At 47.4% G+C, this 18,430-nt stretch overlaps 1 protein-coding gene across 1 annotated transcript in view; it reads right to left on the bottom strand.

Moving 5' to 3' along the window:
* LOC135818514 (mucin-3B-like) overlaps window positions 1–8,194 on the bottom strand; it is a 38,576-nt gene extending 30,382 nt beyond the window's left edge. Inside the window, exons 1-2 of the mRNA XM_065331941.1 lie at window positions 8,179–8,194; window positions 5,894–6,199 (exon numbers count right to left, since the gene is read on the bottom strand). Of these exons, the coding sequence (XP_065188013.1) occupies window positions 5,894–6,199; window positions 8,179–8,194 (322 nt within the window). The remainder of the gene's footprint in view (window positions 1–5,893; window positions 6,200–8,178) is intronic.
* Window positions 8,195–18,430: the final 10,236 nt, after the last annotated feature.

The following is an 18,430-nucleotide window of genomic DNA, read 5'->3' as shown; positions in this document are numbered from 1 at the left end:
ATGAGATCGTCCTCCACAGGAAAACGGCAAAAAGCAGAGGCCAATTTGGAAATGGCACGGCGTTTGATGGCAATTGAGCAGGCGGATGCCCAAGAAAGACTGGATAGGCAGAGGCGTTTGCTTCAATTGGAGTTGGAGGCGTGCCACGCCCAAATCGAAAACACCTCGTCCGCTTGTTCGCGACGATCGTCTCGTCCTGCATTCAGTACACCGACTCAGCATTTGAGGCTGTTGTTGGCATCCTCAACAACCCTATGAGCAGTGTCGTTGACCAGCTTTGGCCAGGAGAATATAGTAGAAGTAAGCTGATCTCAGCCATGATAAGAAACAGTCTGTAAACTTCCGGGAAAGTCCGCCTTGACAGCTACTAGGCATTGGGTAGAGACCCAGAAACCTGGCACTGCACACACCACACTTGCGGCAGAGACAACAGCAACAAAGCCAGCTCAGAAGAGTCCTGCGGCTGGAAGCCTGCACCCAGCGCAAGCAACAAGCGGCATGCAGAAATTCCTGATCCGACAGACGGTTGGTCGTGACTTGCCGGCGTTCTCTGGCGACTCGGAGGAGTGACCCATATTCACTTTACCTATATACATATTCACCTTGCGCATACGCAACGTCGGATGAGCGCATCGACACGACCGAAGTGAAGAAAGAGTTCGTTGCGGCGACAATATCCCCGCCAAGGCCCCATCAATTTGCCGAATCGCTGCCTGACGTCAACCGTTTCTCGTTCTGGAAACGTCTCATCTGCGCAACCGCGTATGTTGCCAGGTTCATTGCAAACACGTGGGCCAGAGTTTGCGGACAAACTGTCAAATCAATCGCAGCCATCTCAGCCAAGGAAATAGATGCGGCCTAACAGCTCTGAATGAAATCTGTGCAGGCAGAGTGTTTTGCCATAGAAGTGGCATTGTTGAGCGATGGCCAGCCTGTCAGCACCAGCAGTCGTCGACGACAGCTAGCACCAACCATTGGTGAGGAGGGATCCTGCGGGTTCAGGGTCGCCTCACACATGGCGTACAGTGCAAAACACCCGGCTATCCTGTGCCCGAAGCATAGGTACACACAGCTCCTAGTCCATGAATACCACCTGCGTTCTGGCCATCATGGACACGAGAGGACATTGAATGAGCTTCGCCAGCAGTACTGGGTGATGACAGGTCGAGCAGCTGTGAAGCGAGTATGATCTGAGTGTCAATACTGCAAGAACCAACGAGCCAATCCCAAGCCACCTGTAATGGGAAATCTACCTGTCCAGCCCTTGACCCCGTTCCTGTGACCATTCACATTCACCGGGCTGTACTATTTCAGACTGTTGCACATCAAGATCGGGAGGTGCCGCGAACTATGCTACGGTGCGTTGTTAACATGTCTGAGTACTCGCGCTGTACAATTGGAAGTGGCTCACTCTCTGAACACTGATAGTGCCATCATGGCAATCAGGCGAATGTGCGCCCGGCGAGGTTGCCCCCAAGAAATCCACTCAGATAATGGAACCAATTTCCGAGGAGCTGACAGGGAGCTGAAGGCAGCATTGGAAGATTTCCGCCAAGACCGACTAGCTTCTGCGTGTTCCAGTAGGGGCATCTCATGGCACTTCAACCCGTCACTTGCTCCCCACATGGGTGGAAGCTGGGAGCGCCTCGTCAGAGCAGTGAAGATCGCTATGAAATCCGTCATAAAGGAGCGTGTCGTGACAGAAGAAGTCCTGGCCACGGTCTTCGCTGAAGCCGAGCAACTCGTGAATAGTCGGCCGCTGACTCACGTCTCAATACATCCTGATGATCACGAGTCCCTCACACCCACCCACTTCCTCATTGGGTCCAGTAGTGCGACTAGTCGGCCAGGCGTGTTTGTAGATGCTGATCTGTGCCTGAGGAAGGACTGGCGGATTGCACAGAAGATCACCGACGAACTCTGGAAGAGGTGGATCTTGGAATACTGGCCAGACCTCACCAGGCGGAGGAAATTGCAGGACGGGACACCGTCACTGGCTGTAGGTGATGTCGTGGTGGTCGTCGACAGCAACCAGCCACAAGGGCAGTGGCCGCGGGGCCGACTGGAGGCTGTACACCCGGGCAGTGATGGCGTTGTGCGAGTAGCAGATGTCCCCACCAAGTCTGGATTGTACTGGCGCCCAGTCGTCAAGCTTGCCAAGCTGGGCGTGCTGCGCTGAGTTTGTTTGTGACTTGTAATAGGTCATCGGTACCCTGTTACCAGGGGGGAGAATGTTACAGACACTTGCACATGAATTCACAATTATTGTATTTGCTCGTTCGAATTTATTTGTATTTTGTTTCTCTCACCTTTCACTATTCCCGAGTGGATCACGTACCTGCGTGCTCCACTCTGCTGCAGTTAGAGGCAGCTACTCTACATGCAGTCGAGTCGATTCTATTGTGTATCTGCATGTCTCCTTGAAAATATCTGTCCAGCTCTAAATAATTAGAATTATATTCCTTCTCTCTTCTCTCTTTCTTCTTCCCTTCGATTTTTTTGCTTCTCTCAGGTATTTTTGTTTTGGTTGTACTTTGTACACTATTGCTGTATCTGATGATGCGATGCAGTTTATGGATGTCGTCACTCCTTGGGGCGCAGTGCACTGGATGCGCAGTGACCGCCAGAGCTAGGCATCTTTTTGGCTGCATGTTTCCTTTTGCGCTGCCAGCGTTTCTGCTTGAAGCTACTTGTACACGTGTCGCTCTTTGCTTTTCAGAACTCTTTGAGATTCAGTTTTATTCCACTTTGTAAAGAACAAGAACAAGTAATGGTTCAAAGGAAATCTTGTCTACCATGGTCAGAGGGCCGCAACAGACAGTGTTATGTAGTAGGAAGGTTTCCGTCCTGAGATTTTTTGAATTTGTTTGCTTGACGTTCGAACCAAAGCGCACATTAATTTGTAATAAGTAGGACCAAGTATCTCCTTTTTATACCCACTCCCATTCGGGGCAATGATCAGGTACAACCACTGGGGTACAATCATGATGTCATACCCCTTCACAACCTTTCTATTACCCGAAAAATAGTTTTTACGTAAAAACCTGGCATCCGGTTTTTACCCCCAAAATGGGGTACTATCAATAGTACCCCATTTTTTAGGACTAGACCATGTACCTCACCCAGAACCGGCCCGACACATCCTACTCACTTGTACTTGTACTTGTTGCTCACTGCCAAACATGGGTCTCCCCTGGAGAGGGGAGAGAGACTCAAAAGGAATCTTGGAAAGATGACTCAATTGATTATTGAACCGCCCAACGGCCGACACCCCTGAAATCCCCAAAAACTGTGGGTGAACTTGAAAATGATGCCACTTATGGGCTCACCACACCTCAGTAAGTGGGTGAGGATAAGGTGCAGAAAAAGTGTTGACCACATCAGGGTATCCGTCCAGGGACCCAGCTGCAGTTACCCCTGCCCCCAGTGAAGGTAGTACTTGCTTCTAGTGTGGGTGGCTAAATCAGACTGGATCTGATATAAGCTTCATTAGCACCATTGATTACACAAGAGTTAATCTAGCCGTTCGGAGCAGACACTTTCTTCATTAGAGAGGTTTCGTTTCACGTTGTTCTGCACTAATAATAATAATGACAGTTCGCATTTCACTCATTGCATGAGGTCAACGCATCTGTTAACAATTTCGAGCCAAGCAGCTCTATCAGAAGCAGATTGCACAGCATCCAGAAGCGACAGATTAATGCATTGTAAGTCTTTCTTGACAACGTCGATCCATCTCAGACGTGGCCGTCCTCGGGGTCGTCGTATGTCTGTTGTGTTGATCGACATTAGGAGGGCTTGGAAAGAGGACGATTCTTCGCCTTCCCTCACTACATGACCGAACCACAGCAGTCTCCGTTGCCTGCAGACTTGGGATAGTGGGGTCTGCTCAGTTCTGGCATACAGCGCTGTGTTCGAGATTCATTGTGGGTACGTGATACCAATGATGGTACGTAGTTTCTTCCGGTGCCATACATTGACGACGTCGGTTAATGTTTGCGATAAGGTCCAAAGCGCACAATTATACAGCAAGACAGGCAATATCAGGCAGGAAAACATACACAGCCTGGAATTCAGGTTGTGGCGTTTCCATGGAATGCCTGCAAATGCCCGATTTGCAGCAGACACTCTGGCTGCTATGTCTTCTGCTGTGCCTAGCATACTCCCCAGCAGCTTCACCGATTTCCAGGAATCATCTTCCTTGGTCACAGTGAAATATTGAGTTTTTGCCACGTTCAGCTTCAGATTGTCATCCGAGAAAACGGGTTCACACACACGGACGGTTTCTTCCACAGATGATCGCTCGTTCTGATGGGCAGTGGTGTCGTCTGCGTATTGTGTGAAAGTTGTTGGTAGGTCTGACGCGGGTAGAGCTTGCTCTCGGATCCTACGCATGGAACCTTTGGCGTAAGTTATAAACATTATTGGTGACATTGGGTCACCCTGGACGACGCCGATGTTTGTTGGAAATGGTTTGCTTAGTTGTTTACCAAGCTTCGTGCGGGCTGTTGTGTTTGATACTAGGACTACAGTGGTGGACGTTGGTGCGCCAGCAGTGGCTAACCTCTCCAGAGCAACCTGACGAATGACAGTGTCAAACGCACCGCTGAAGTCCAATAGTGCCGATGAATATGACCAGTCGCCAAGTAGTGCGCGCTCACACATCGTCCTGGCGTAAAAGACACCATTCGTGGTCGATCTGCCAGGGCGGAAACCAGCTTGGCTCTCTACCACATATGACTGCACATGGAGTGTGTGTCGTCGAGTGAGTATTGACGTCAAGATCTTACGGACGACGGAAAGGAGCATAATGGGGCGGTAGCTTTTTGGATGTCCTAGAGGCTTGCCGGCTTTGTAGATTGGAACGATGAGGCCGCAGCGCATGTCGTCAGGACAGTACTCTGTAGCTTGAACAGCGTTGAAGAAATTCGTCAGCCAGGGTGCGAAAAGGTTTTTAGCTGACTTCAAAGCATCAGCACTGATACCATCAGGACCGACAGCACCACCAGACTTCTGCTTGATAATTGCAGACCGTACTTCTTCGATTGTGAATGGATCTTCCTCATTCGATTGCTGCCTGAGGTCGAGTGGCTGGCCATCAGTGTAAAATACCGATTCATAATATTCATTAAAGGCATTAAGATTCCATGAGATGTCTGCCATGATTCTGCCGTCTGCGTCAGCAAGACGCACAGGCGCAGCCTTCTTCCCAGAGCGTAGTTGGCGTAAGTTGTTGATGGCGTTGAAGTAGGACCGTGGGTCAGGGCGTAAAGCATCTACTTCAACAGCCTTACGTTGCCAATATTGCTCGCCCTCCTTCTGTAGTATCCTTTGAATCTCGTGGAGTTTTGCAGATCTTTCAATCTTTAAAGCTTTACGTTGCTCTGGATCAGGTTCAGCGTTTATGCGGCAGTGCAGATTCTTCTGTTCAGTGGATAAGGATGCAACGCGAGGGTTCGTGCTTGCTTTCGGAGCAGAACCGCACTACACCGTGAAATTTCACGTCGGTGTGGCAAATTTTGGCGTCGAAACTCCCGTTCAAGACATGAGCTGAGGTCAACTCACGTTCGACGTGAACGCGAGTTTTGCAAATTTAGCCTTGCTATCAGGTTGGGATTATGGACTCGATTTTGTCGATTTTGCCTTAACTAGCTATAAATAATATTTGTGTGACTTTGGCCTCACCAGAAAATCACTTTTTCACTTTTAGTTTTTGCTCCCAGTTTTCGCTCCTGTCGCCAGCGAAACGACGTGCTTCACGAGCAACGTGAAGCAAAAGCTCTTTTTGAGCTCGCGTCAACGCAAAAAAATTGACGTTCACGTAAGAGCACAAATCACGCGGGTCGAAACCTCTCTATTCTTATACTACAGGCAATAATTATTATGAACTCACCGTTGGAAATGCAAGTCCGGATTGCTGTGAGGAAATTCTGGTCTTTCCGGTGTGACCTCATAATGACTGCCAGCACAAGCTGGAAGTCCTTACTGCAATTATTTAGCTGGTCGTATTCCTGCTGCGAGATGTGGGGCTGAGCAGCAGCAGCTACGTCAGTGCGCCTCGAAAACTCCAGCTCATTGTCATAGCTCTGTGGCAGAACTTCAACATCATCCTCATCCTCATCATCCTCATTGTCCTCTGACAGCACTCCATCATCCTCTGTCAACTCGTCCAAGGCCACAGTGGAGCTGCTAGAGTTGCCTAAAAGTCAAACAACAAGAAGTTCATAACGTTACTTCATGTCAAGATCATAGACAAGGTAATTGTAACTCATGCAAGAAGGCAAAGGTGGACTCGCAGGAGTGTTCAGAAAAGACTAGGGCTTGATAATTGAAAGTGCTACATCATAGAAAGCCAGGAGCCAAAACATAGAGGTGACGTTGGATTTACTTGCCGGGTCCATTTTTTTGGCATGTGGCCATACACGTTTTAAGTGGTTTTCCAACACAGCATAGTGCCACATCCATTGGTAATGACTGCACTGGGCCCTCCATGTCACTTCTTGTACGAAACAAGTTTACGCCTACACGCGGACACAAGGCGTTTGTTTTGTTTGTTTGTATAAAAGCTATATTTTACTTTCCCATGGGTCCATCTACTAAATCAGATTCTTTCCCGTAGGTGGAGTGGGTCCAATTTTTGTTGCTAGATTTTGACTGCTAACGACTTCTGACGTCATCGATTTCAAGCCCCACTGAACTTGATACGAGCACAGACAGTGGAAGGCTGTCAAAAACACAGTTTCTTTGCCTAGCGCAGCTGTGGTACAACTTTGGGACCGATTTACTTGGCTCTGAAGCTGGTTTACAACTCCGTGAAGACTTCGACTTTACCTCAACGTTTTCCTTGGTGAAAACCTTTCCAGGAAGTCAAGATAATGACATATGAGCCGAGCCAAGCAAAAAGGTGGCTTAGGCATGATTTTTGGAAATTTCTTTTTCATGCCAAAGTGATGTCTACCTATCCAGCTTCCATCAAGGAAATTTTGGTGCCCATCTGAAATGTATATGTGCCATAAACAAGCAAACATTGCGCACATGTCCCAGCATGCCTGGTATCAATGAAACTAAGATAATAATCATTATAAAGACCTGCCCCCCCCCCCCCTCCAGAAAACATGGGACACCAAGTGGAGACAAAGCTTAGCAGGTGTGGAAGCAATACAAGAAGAACGAGCACTTGAGTTGTGATTAGAAGATCCAAGAAAGAAGTAACGAGAGAGCTTGGAAGGTCAGGGCCCTACGCTATGCTTTTTTGCCTTGATGACCTAGACAAAAAAAAGCATAGGGATGTTATAAATTCTTTAAAAAATCCTCTTTTTTTAAGACATAACCTGGGATTCGAACCCGCACTATCGCGCGCCCTGCATGCATCCCCCGATACACTTCGCATACATACTAATTCTTCCAAGTTGTTTCACATTGTGATCTGACGGCAAAAAAGAATAGGATGTTATAAAAATTTTAATTCTCCTATTTTTTTCAGGCATGTCCTGGGATTCGAACCCGCACTATCGCCCTACATGCATTCCCCCATACACTTCGCATTCATACCCATTCTTCCAAGTTGTTTCACATTGCGATGTTGCATTTGAAAGCCCTATTTGAATATGCATTGTGGCCAGCCGTCTTTGATGGCACGGTACGGTAGGGGATTGGTACGGGACAGGTACGATCGAGGGTAATACGACACCGTCTCCCGTACCGTACCGTACCATCAAACACAGCTGGCCACATGCAGCTGCCCGCAATATTCAAATAGGGCTTTCAAACGCAAGATAATAACGTGAAGTAACTTGGAAGAATGGGTATGAATGCGAAGTGTATGGGGGAATGCATGTAGGGAGATAGTGCGGGTTCGAATCCCAGGATATGCCTTAAAAAAATAGGAGAATTGAAAAATTTATAACATCCTATGCTTTTTTGCCGTCAGATACGGATAGCGCCAGGCGTGACACAAACAAACAAACAAACAAACACACACACAAATACCAAATTAAAGCTGTGTGGACCCTGGCTAGCGCCAGACGTTACTGAAGTAACGTCTTCTGCATAGCTACGGGAATAATTGATCTATGCATCTCATGTCATTTCATCACGCAACACGAATTTTCATATCCTTCAATGATTTTGTGAGTCTGTGACTATATTTTCGCTGGGCTGGGAAATGTCGCATCTTACCAAGACAGTCCGTCATCCTCTCTCCAATCACCTACGCCATGATGAATTAATCCTTTCCTGTAGCTCGTAGTGTTGTGCCAGAGATCGAGCTCCATTGGTCTCTTGCACGTAGGTCCAGCAGATTGCACATCGCTAAAAAGTGGCACTGATTCTTTGTCCGTCCTAGTCCATGTCATTCTCCTTCCCTGGTGTAGGTAGTGGAGAAGCACCACGGGACGATATGCTAGCAGGTAGAGTCAATGCATCGCTTTGTCGTGTAGCACTATTGTAGTATTGTAGTATTGTAGTATTGGCTTTGAAATGAGGAAAATCTGGAGTACAGTACGCCACGTCATGAACATTTTGAAGGTACCCGAAACAAAGTGATACATCACAGCAAGATCCAACTCACTAGGGAGCTTGTCAGAGTGATAGTCGGACGGCTTGTAGACGTCGCCACATAGGTATACCTGCCGCTCTAGTCGTGGCCACGATGAGAACCACAGCCACTATGAATGAGCGAGTTTTCCTCGTCAACTAGGGTTGGGCGCACACGGAGACAGAGTGTCATCCTGCTCGCCTCCACATTCTCCAGAACGCTCCATTACGATCTCTGGCAGCGCCGAGAAATCCCCACGATCATGAAAGAGGGAACACTGAAGGAGTGTTGTTCAAAAATAAAAGGCCTCTTTCTTCTTCTCCACTTGCAAAATATTTACTTGAAAGGATGCTCGAAAGTGAATAATTTTCGCGACTGCGCTCGAGTAGAATTTTGCTGACTGTGACGTTTTTGGTGATTTTCTCGATTTGTTGGCAAAACAATAAGCCACTTTTTAGCTTGGCGCGCTCATATGACGAATCATTGGGGTGCTAGAGTAACCAGTCGGGGAGATGTCCTATCTAGGACATCGCACTCTGAATGAGTCTGATTGGTTACCTGTCCCAGAGTTGTCATGGAAGCGTCGGTCGCGCACACGCGATGAAAAGAAGTGCTGCGTGAGCATTTCTGAATGTATGTGGAGGATGCACGATCGTAATGGCGATGGATTTCTTTCCGAATTGGTCAAGTTTGAAGGGATAGGCGGAGAATATCAGACATCGGCGGGGATTGAGGTAGTGTATATTCGATTCGCCATCGAACACCCGACCGAATGGCCGTTTTCGTTTGGGGATTTCATGTGGGGTTTCTCGTAGCCACGCGGCGCTTCTTCGGAAACGATTGGTTCTAATTATTTGAATGTTTTGCTTTTGCCTTTGGAATGTTTCTTCACGCCCCGTGCGTTCATTTCGCCCCAAACCTGGCCATGCAGAGGAGGAAGACGAGGCAGCAGGCGCTAGGCGCGTAAATCACTACCTGGAAGATATTATTTGGCCAAAGCTTGCTGTTGGCGTTTTTGATTTCTTGGATACGACAGCTCTTGGCTAAAACTGGACCTTGGACGGTCTTTCTTGGATATCAACCCAGGACGTGGTGGTCATGGACGTATCGCCATCGCTTTCAGCCAGATCCTTCTGCTGCCTGAAACCAATGGCGAAAGTAAAAACTTTATCGCAGCAGCAGCTACTGCTCTGCTGAAAGTGCGAACACAAATTGCTTCGCCAATCCTCTTGTGCACTTGCAATTTTCAATGCGACCAAAACGATTCGCTTGCCAGTTCCTTTGTCCAGGCGTCGTACTCCACAACGAGGAAAATAAAATTCGTGAAGGCAAGAGGCAAGATACGAATCTCGACTCGCTTGAGGCAAGCCGCCAGGAGAACGACAACTACTTGTTGCTTTTGAGACGAAAGGCCTTCGTTGCGCTTGTTTTGAGTGCGACATGTTCATCTTCCTCGGCCGCGACACAAAGTTTTGAGTCACGTGTCACGATTACCATGGGAACAGCATAGTATGTATGCTGGGGCATGCTGGGTTCCGTGATGTCCTATCTAGGACATCTCCAGGACTGGTAACGGACTTTCTAGAGGTGTTGTTGTTTTCAGTAAAAGTGACCCTTTTTGTTGCTGAACCTTAGTGGATAGGTGGCAATACCCTACCGCAGTGAAATGGATATCCTAGCATAGAGAAGTTCATCGGTGGTAGTACATGTAAAGTATAATACACTTCATTGAAAGTATATACAGCATGTAACCAACACAGATGACAGACACTCGATTACAGTTTGAAGGTGCCAGGCAAACCAGAGTCAGGACCACTCTGCCTTTCGGATGCATTTGGATCCACGTTGTGTTTAACCCATACTTGCCCTACCCACAAGATACCCAACTTGACTATGATCAGAGTGGATCCAATTTTGCCCAGAAGTTGGTATTTTCAAAAGATTTCTGATGCCATTACTATTAAAGGGGAAGTTAAGGCAAAAATTAAAATTTCACCAGTTGTAGTCTTCGGGGTGCTGAGTCGAATCATCTTGGTCCGAGAAAGCTGAGACGCTCCCTTCCTACTTGAATCCCAATCGAACTCGCGCACTTCCACCGAAACTGGGTGACTGCGCCCTACTAGATGGGGATTTGTATGCAAAATGTCACTAAAAGCGCCATTTCGTTCTTATAAAAGCACGGATGACCGCGATTGGCCCATATGTTGTAGTCTTTTGGACGCTGAGTCGACTGGTTTTGGTCCGAAAAGGCTGCGATGCAGCGTTCCTCCTTTATTCCCAATCGAACATGGTTGAACAAGTGGTCACGTGCTCCTGGGTGCCCAAATCACCTGGTCACCACGCCAGCAGGCGACAACTTTCACACCAAGGTACAACTCGAGTTCAACTCGAGTGACAGGATTGCACCCAAAAAAGGTCAAACAGGCTAGTAAGTTGTACCCTGCACTCAGGCTGCAGGCACAGTGACCAGGTGACTGGTGTACGCAGGAGCACGTGACCGCTTGTTCAACCATGTTCGATTGGGAATAAAGGAGGAACGCTGCATCGCAGCCTTTTCGGACCAAAACCAGTTGACTCAGCGTCCAAAAGACTACAACATATGGGCCAATCGCGGTCATCCGGGCTTTTATAAGAACGAAATGGCGCTTTTAGTGACATTTTGCATACAAATCCCCATCTAGTAGGGCGCAGTCACCCAGTTTCGGTGGAAGTGCGCGAGTTTGATTGGGATTCAAGTAGGAAGGGAGCGTCTCAGCTGTCTCGGACCACGACCATTCGACTCAGCACCCCGAAGATTACAACTGGTGAAATTTTAATTTTAGCCTTAACTTCCCCTTTAAGCTCTTCATGCCATTAGTTGCCCCACTTCTATGGTAACATACCCAACAACTATAGGAATTATCTTCATACATAAACGAAACTCCTCATAGTAGACACGCACACATATACACATTATACGGGAACACACAACGACACTCACGGGCACACACAGGCACACACACACATGTGCACATACACCTGTCCTGTTCTGTCACAAGGGTAACGTGGTCCCCGGATGGGCAACGGAGAGAGAATAGGAGAACATCATCCCTCCGCGTCCAGGACACAAACACAAAAGTTCGCCAGGATTCGGGTTAGAGCTGAAATGATCATTCAATAACTCCTAACGATCGACCAATATCATTAATGATCGATATAATGGTTTTATCGATTCTTGTCGGCTCTAGCCGTGTACTTCGAACACCAGTCTATGAAGAAATTCCACGATACCTTTTGCTACGGTACAAATTTGTGGCTCCGCACTGTTGACATCTGGCTGGTTTATCAGCATGAACTAGAAAATTTCATGTTGCTTCTAGAGCGAAGAATCTTGCCACCACTCGCTGGCAACTGCTCTTATCTCCGACCTCTCCCACAAATGAACCGAAAATACAAAGTCTCCTCTCCCGATCTCTTTCAAAGCCACAAATCAATTTTACCGCACTTAGAAATACATGATTGTACAGTCTGTATCGGCTATAGAGTGACTGGATATAAGAATATATCAGCTACAGTGATATTGGTACGAAATATCAAATGCAAAACGTATTTTATCCAGTACAAATATCACTATAACCAATATTATCGGATGTAATGATATATCGGATATTATGATGGCAACAAAGAATCAAAACATGCATAACACACTATAAAAATAATATAATATATAATAATTAATGAGCCAGAGCACGCGAAAAGGGCCCTTATGGTGATTTTCAACAAAATTCAGCTGATGGCATTTTCAGGTAGCCAGTGATTGTAGAAATCGAATAAAAAAATTTGACTCAATTTGGCCAACTCTAATCAAAGTTACGGCTCCTGCTGTGGGCTCGTTTTTTACGGAAAATGCGGACATGTAGATAAGGGGGTAAGAAACTCCTAGACATTCAGCCAGAGGAGACTGGTTGCAATAGCCATGGAGAATATCTCAGCCAAAGTACAGCATTTGTACACAGTTACAGTCAAAAGACAAAATTGAAAAACAACCTGTTTAAATCTTTGTTATGTACACAGTAACTAGGGAGTCATCCACCATGGAGTACTTCGCAAGAAGCGGACCCAGAATGTGGCTTTTGGCAAATAGTTGCAACGGAAGTTACAGTAACAGCAACAAACATTGTTCCCCAAGCACCAGGTGACCAGGTTCATATGCACTCTCTTCTCAGTTTCAAGGCGAGAGCTGGCTAGAAGCAGCGGGGGCAGGGCAGAGAGTGTCTTGGTGCTCCACAGCAACAAACGGCCGTATCTCCTTGTGCAAATACTCCTGGCGTGCTTGCGACAAGCCACCAGCAGGCAGAGTTGCGGGAATACCAGCAGCCTTTACCTCCTCAGCAGTCACTTTCAAGATAGGTACAGCCACAGCATCACTGTCGACAAACCTTTTGGTCTCCACCATTCCTGGCATCTCCGCAGTAAACACGAAATGGTGACTTTTACTGATAGACGGTATGGGCTTGAACAGCTTAGCGAAGTATGTATCCCATTCATACCACGTGACAGTGGATCCTGGAAGGAGCTGAGGGATGTTGGACACAGCACTTTCACTCACGACAGTAGCAAGCTGTTGGAGACTGTGGCAATCCGAGCGCCTGTACTTTCGCTTCAGAAGGCCGAACATACCGTCCACAAGGCAGCGGGTGTGACCCGTGATCATAAACGAGAGGGTAATTTTTTTGTGTAGCCCGACAATGCAGCGCCATGCAAGGTAAGATACAACAGTTCTGTTCTTGTTCTGACCGGCGCAATTGTCAGCAAATAAATAACACTCTTTCTCTTCTAATGCATGATTGGCAAAATAATGATGCAATAGGCTAACCACAGTGTTAGGATTGTGGCTTTTCTTGCCGTCTTGTCCAATTGTGTCTGCCTCGTCGATCAAATAATTTATCTGCTTTGGAATAGATTCACAGCAGACCCCGAACAATTGTACTTTTCGGGGGGTCTTGAAATAAATAGGGCCAATCTGCCGAGCTGTGTGGGGAAGGCTAACATTTTGCGCAAAGTCAAATGTGTACTTCTGCTTCGTTAGCGGGCTTACTTCAACAGATCCAGCAGCTACATAATCATCATACTCCGTTTTAGCATCCACTGCCCTCTTCTTGTACAGTTCCCTCTCCTTCTGGGCTTCCGTTATGTGCTCTTCCAAATTGCGACAGGCGGTCAGTTTATCGGCTTCACCCGCAGCAGAAACAACTTTGCGCCGGAGGTCCTCACAAACTGCACAAACATCCATTCGCGGCGTCATGAAGCAGATGTGTGGTAGACACTGATGCCAAATGCTGCGGAAAGTAGACTCCGCTATAGCTCTCCATCCCTCTGACTTACACAGTGCCACAAATTCTGCATGGACTTCTTTGTATGTCTGGTGGGCTGGCAAGAAAACAGGAGGTACATCATCACGGCCGCGGAGAGGGGCTGGGTGTGGGATACCATAGACATCAGCGTGTCGCTTGATGAAGTCAAGGCAATTCTTGACATCAGCAAATTCCAGTGCATTGGGCGGCCTTCGCCCACTGTTACCATGTACTCTTGCTGTGACACCATGCTCATGGAGGTGCTTTCTCAAGTTCTTTAGCCGCTTCTCACTGATGTCGTACAAAGTCCTGAACGCAGCAACACAAATTTCCACTCCCTGGAACGAATAGCGAAAGCGCTGTCGCTGTCTCTTCTCTCCTGGCTTGTGGGACAAAGCAGTTTCGTGTCGACCTGACTCGAGCAGTCCCAGTATAATCAGGTCACTCTCAGGTCGCTCGAGCTCCTTCATGTTCAGCACATTCACTTCAACATCTGCCTCGTCAAACTTCCTAAAACAATTCAGGCTGCATTCACACGAATAATTGCGATTGTGTTCAGCCGCTTCACCAGTCTGCGTGGCTTCAGAGGGGCTACTGCTACTAGAAGTTGCCTGTGGAGCGGCGTGCGAGCTGTCCAAAGACATGAAGTCCATTGCTGCACTAGCTGTGTCGATTGTCGCAGCAAGGAAATGTTCTCGTTCGTCATCGCTGCAGTCAGAACTATCTTCACTTTCGCTCCCTGCGCCATCACTCGCACTCTCGTCATCGCCATAAAACTCAGCTTCATCTTCTCTGAGAAGAAGATCCAGCGCAGCGTCAACAGTGAAGCAGGTTCTCCGGCTCATGTTCAACTCGAGCATCCACTGATCCAGCTAGTGCAAGAAGAGCTAGAGAAGGGAACGGCAAGTGAAGCGCAACAAGAAAGAAGTACATGTACTTTGCCGTGCCAGCAGCCAGCTGCCCACGCGCGCGCGTGCGAACCCACGAAATCAAAATCGCTGAAACTTTGGCTTCCGTAGCTCAATTTCATCGCGGTAACTTGCAAATGAAAGCTGGAAACCCCTAGATCATTTTGGAATAACACCTATTTCATCAGTCAAACCGTGGAAATAGTGCAGAATCGATCACGGTGGCCTGTCAAAATCCTACGGTAAATTTGACCCACTGCACTTCAAACGCGATTTTCTCAGTTCGCACGTGCATCCCATAAGGGCCCTTTTCGCGTGCCGATGTCGATGCACACCAGGAAACTTGTACTAGACCTGTTAGTATCACACTCACGACTACAAGTTTCCTGGTGTGCATCGACATCGGCATCAGTGGGGCCTCCCGCTGTCGATCCTGTTGACGGGCGGACAGGTCGGTGTGAATCCTGAACGGCAACCGAGCCTGTCGCGTTGGGGGATCTCGGCGGTGAGTCTCGCCTCGCCTGCATACATGGACATTGCAACATCATAATAATACACAACATACATGTACTTTCCATTGGCATCAGTATTCCGAGTAAGATTTTCGTCGCTTGTGTGGTGTGTTTCTCCACCAATGAGCGCGTACTATGATTATTTATCGCTGTTCTCACACTTTAACATTTTAGCAGCTTGCATATGCCATTGATATATGTGGAAAGCGCGCACTTGCGCCATTTCTGGTGTATAAGAATGATCATTCCTCCATTATCATCATTATCATCCTCCACTGATGAGCTCCGACAGGGTGCGAAACAGCTGTCTAGAGGCGTGGAGCAATATTATCTCTCAACGGAAGTGTCCTTGCTGGTGTCTGTATGGTTCGGCTGAAGAGCGCGTGTTTGTGATGAGTTGGGAATGCAATGAATTGAAAATATGGCCGAAAGCTCTGTCGCAATATTTAGTTCTGAAGGCTATAGTGATAACTTAAAAATACATGTAGAAATAATATCAAAGGCCCTATTTTTTTACTTTCTTCACGTTGCCTATTTTTATAGTGATACATGTACAATGTACATAACAGATTTTTTTATGGAAATGCGGGCACTGTCAACTATGCAGCATGCATGCTCATTTGTCAAAACGCCATGCTGGAAGTATTTCCTTGCCTTTCATGTGCCGACCCTATTGTACAATTGCTGTACGTGGGGATCAACAAAGGCAGTCAGTGACAAGCTGGACGTGTTCCACAGGCAACAGCTTCGCTCGCTACTGGGCATACATTACCCCAATCGTATCACAAACATCGAGTTATACCGGAGATGTCAGAGCCAGCCCATCTCCGAGGAAGTCCACAGACGAAGAATGACCATGCTGGGACATGTCCTACGCCTACCCGAAGACACACCACCGCAACAAGCCATGGCACTCTACTTCAATCCACCGAACACAGCCAAGCCAGGAAGACCTCTGACTACTTTAGCCACCCAGATCCAGCAAGACTGCGTCCACAGACAAACGCCACTCAAGAGGAGCCCGCATCTGCAGAGCCTCCGGCAGAAGGCATCCGACAGGCAAGTGTGGAAGGCCTTCGTAAAAAACGCACAGTGAACACTGACGAAACAGAAGTTGCCCATCCTTCTCAGTGCTATTTGCTTATTGTCGATTTGTAAACCATACCTTGCAGTCCATGTCTTCCCTTGTCATCATCATAATAGTATAGTTTTGTCTCTCTCCTTCTATTGCTCAGGAACACAGAGGCGGAAAGAGGCTGGTCCTCAAGTACGCGAAACTGTTCATAATAATAATTTCATGTGCCGATCGAAAAAAGAAAAAAAATCGATCGTATCGCATTATAGTGATGCATCGGTTATAGTGATAAAATCACGGAAATCAAAAGGGTACGCTATAGCCGATACAGACTGTACTCGTATTCACTATCGGATGGAGTGCAATGGCTAGAATACTGTCACTGATTTGCATGCATAAAAATCGTTAGCACTCGTTTTGAACACTAACCATTATCGATTGCACTCTTAACAATCGATATGCGAGTTATCGCTATAATTGTTTCAGCCCTAATTCGGGTCATCTGCAACTGTTACCACGAGACCGACATATGGCAGGGGGCAACCTTAGCTGTGGTATCTATTCCTGACCTGGACCGAACAGATGCAGTTGTCGCAGGACGCACAGTGCGCACCACAACACTGCTCTACTGTGGCTGCACTGAGTCATACACTTGCGACGGGCAAGGTCGTCACGTCTTAAAAAGGTGGCTCATACCCAAATCGGAAAATAGAAACTGCCGGATGGATTTTATTCCAAATTGCACAGCTCTTTAATCCTACCAGAATATTGTCAGTCCCGAAAAATGGGAAGGATTTAAAAAAACAGTTAGCCAGCTAATTGTCGAACGTCAATATCGTCGGTCGGTGTCGTGCAATGTTATCGCATGAGCTGATTGTTAAGTAACTGGTGGTGTTAGTGGACATTATTGCATAACTTGTAGTTCCTCACTTTTTCATAGTTAAAACCCGATATAGAATTTCTGGCATTTGGAGCATTTTGCATAAAAGCACATCCCAGCATTTTGCCTCTACTGTTGTATTGTTCGGACTAAATGTTGTAGTTTTCTTTTCAGGTGTCTGAGTGGTGATTTCTGCAGTGAAGCCAAGCCAAATAGGGTGACTGGGCTTTCCTTTCAGGGTTCTTGGCTGCCCACACTAACAATCTCATTCGGTTTGGAACGCAAATATCGGGACTCCGCGGGGTACTTCCCGAAATTGGCCTGATAAATTTTCTTCATTTCTTTAAGAAGTATTGCCAGCTATGTGCTTCATGTGCTGAACATTAGATAGTTGACATTGAATCAATGTGAAGTACCTAGGAGCATGGCTTACTGAATACAATACTGGCTGATGTGTGCGGTGGACCAAAACACTATTGTCAAACACAATTGCCCAATAGATTTCATTCAAATTATGCAGAGGTATTTTTTTTACTATGTTCACATAACCAGCTCGAAAAGAATGAGGAAAGACAATGGTACAGAGACTAGGACAAACGTGACAACTAATGAGCAGGCGCTGCACTGAGACGCAGCAGTGATGGTGGGGCATTGATGACTCTGCCGACCTGAGGTCTCGGCGTCACGGCCAAAAACACGCACCAAAAACAATGAAAAAAAAGAAGAAGATAGAGCTGTACAGGTAAGAAAGATGCAAAATCCCAAGGCTTAACACGAGCGATTGAGGGGGAGAAACTGTCTTAGCGTCATACTATTCATAGGGAATCGACTGCCCAGAGCCAGTTTGTGCTGCGAAGATGGCGGTATACATTCGTTTTGAATGATTGCATTCTCTTGCTGTGGGGAGGCTGGGATAAGAGAGCGGCAGGGAGGGAGTTCCAATCGCTGATGCTGCAGTGTGGGAACGAGCGCTTCAGTGCCAGCGGGGCAGACGCAGGCAGCTGGTGTTGGAGCAGGTGGTCATGGCCACTGACAGCACCGTGCTCGCTGCGAGTTCTGGGGTTGGTAGAGATGATGTGGCGCGGTGGCAACACAGAGAGCAGCTGCGGAGGACCAGGCAAGTAGTGCAGCTTGTACAGGCAGGCAAGCAAGGCAACAGTGCGGCGGATGGCCAGGCTGGGTAGGT

The sequence above is a fragment of the Sycon ciliatum genome, chromosome 1, assembly GCF_964019385.1.
Source record: "Sycon ciliatum chromosome 1, ocSycCili1.1, whole genome shotgun sequence".
Lineage (NCBI taxonomy): Eukaryota > Metazoa > Porifera > Calcarea > Leucosolenida > Sycettidae > Sycon > Sycon ciliatum.
The sequence above is the reverse complement of the archived record's forward strand: the minus strand, read 5'-3'. Positions and strand labels throughout refer to the sequence as shown.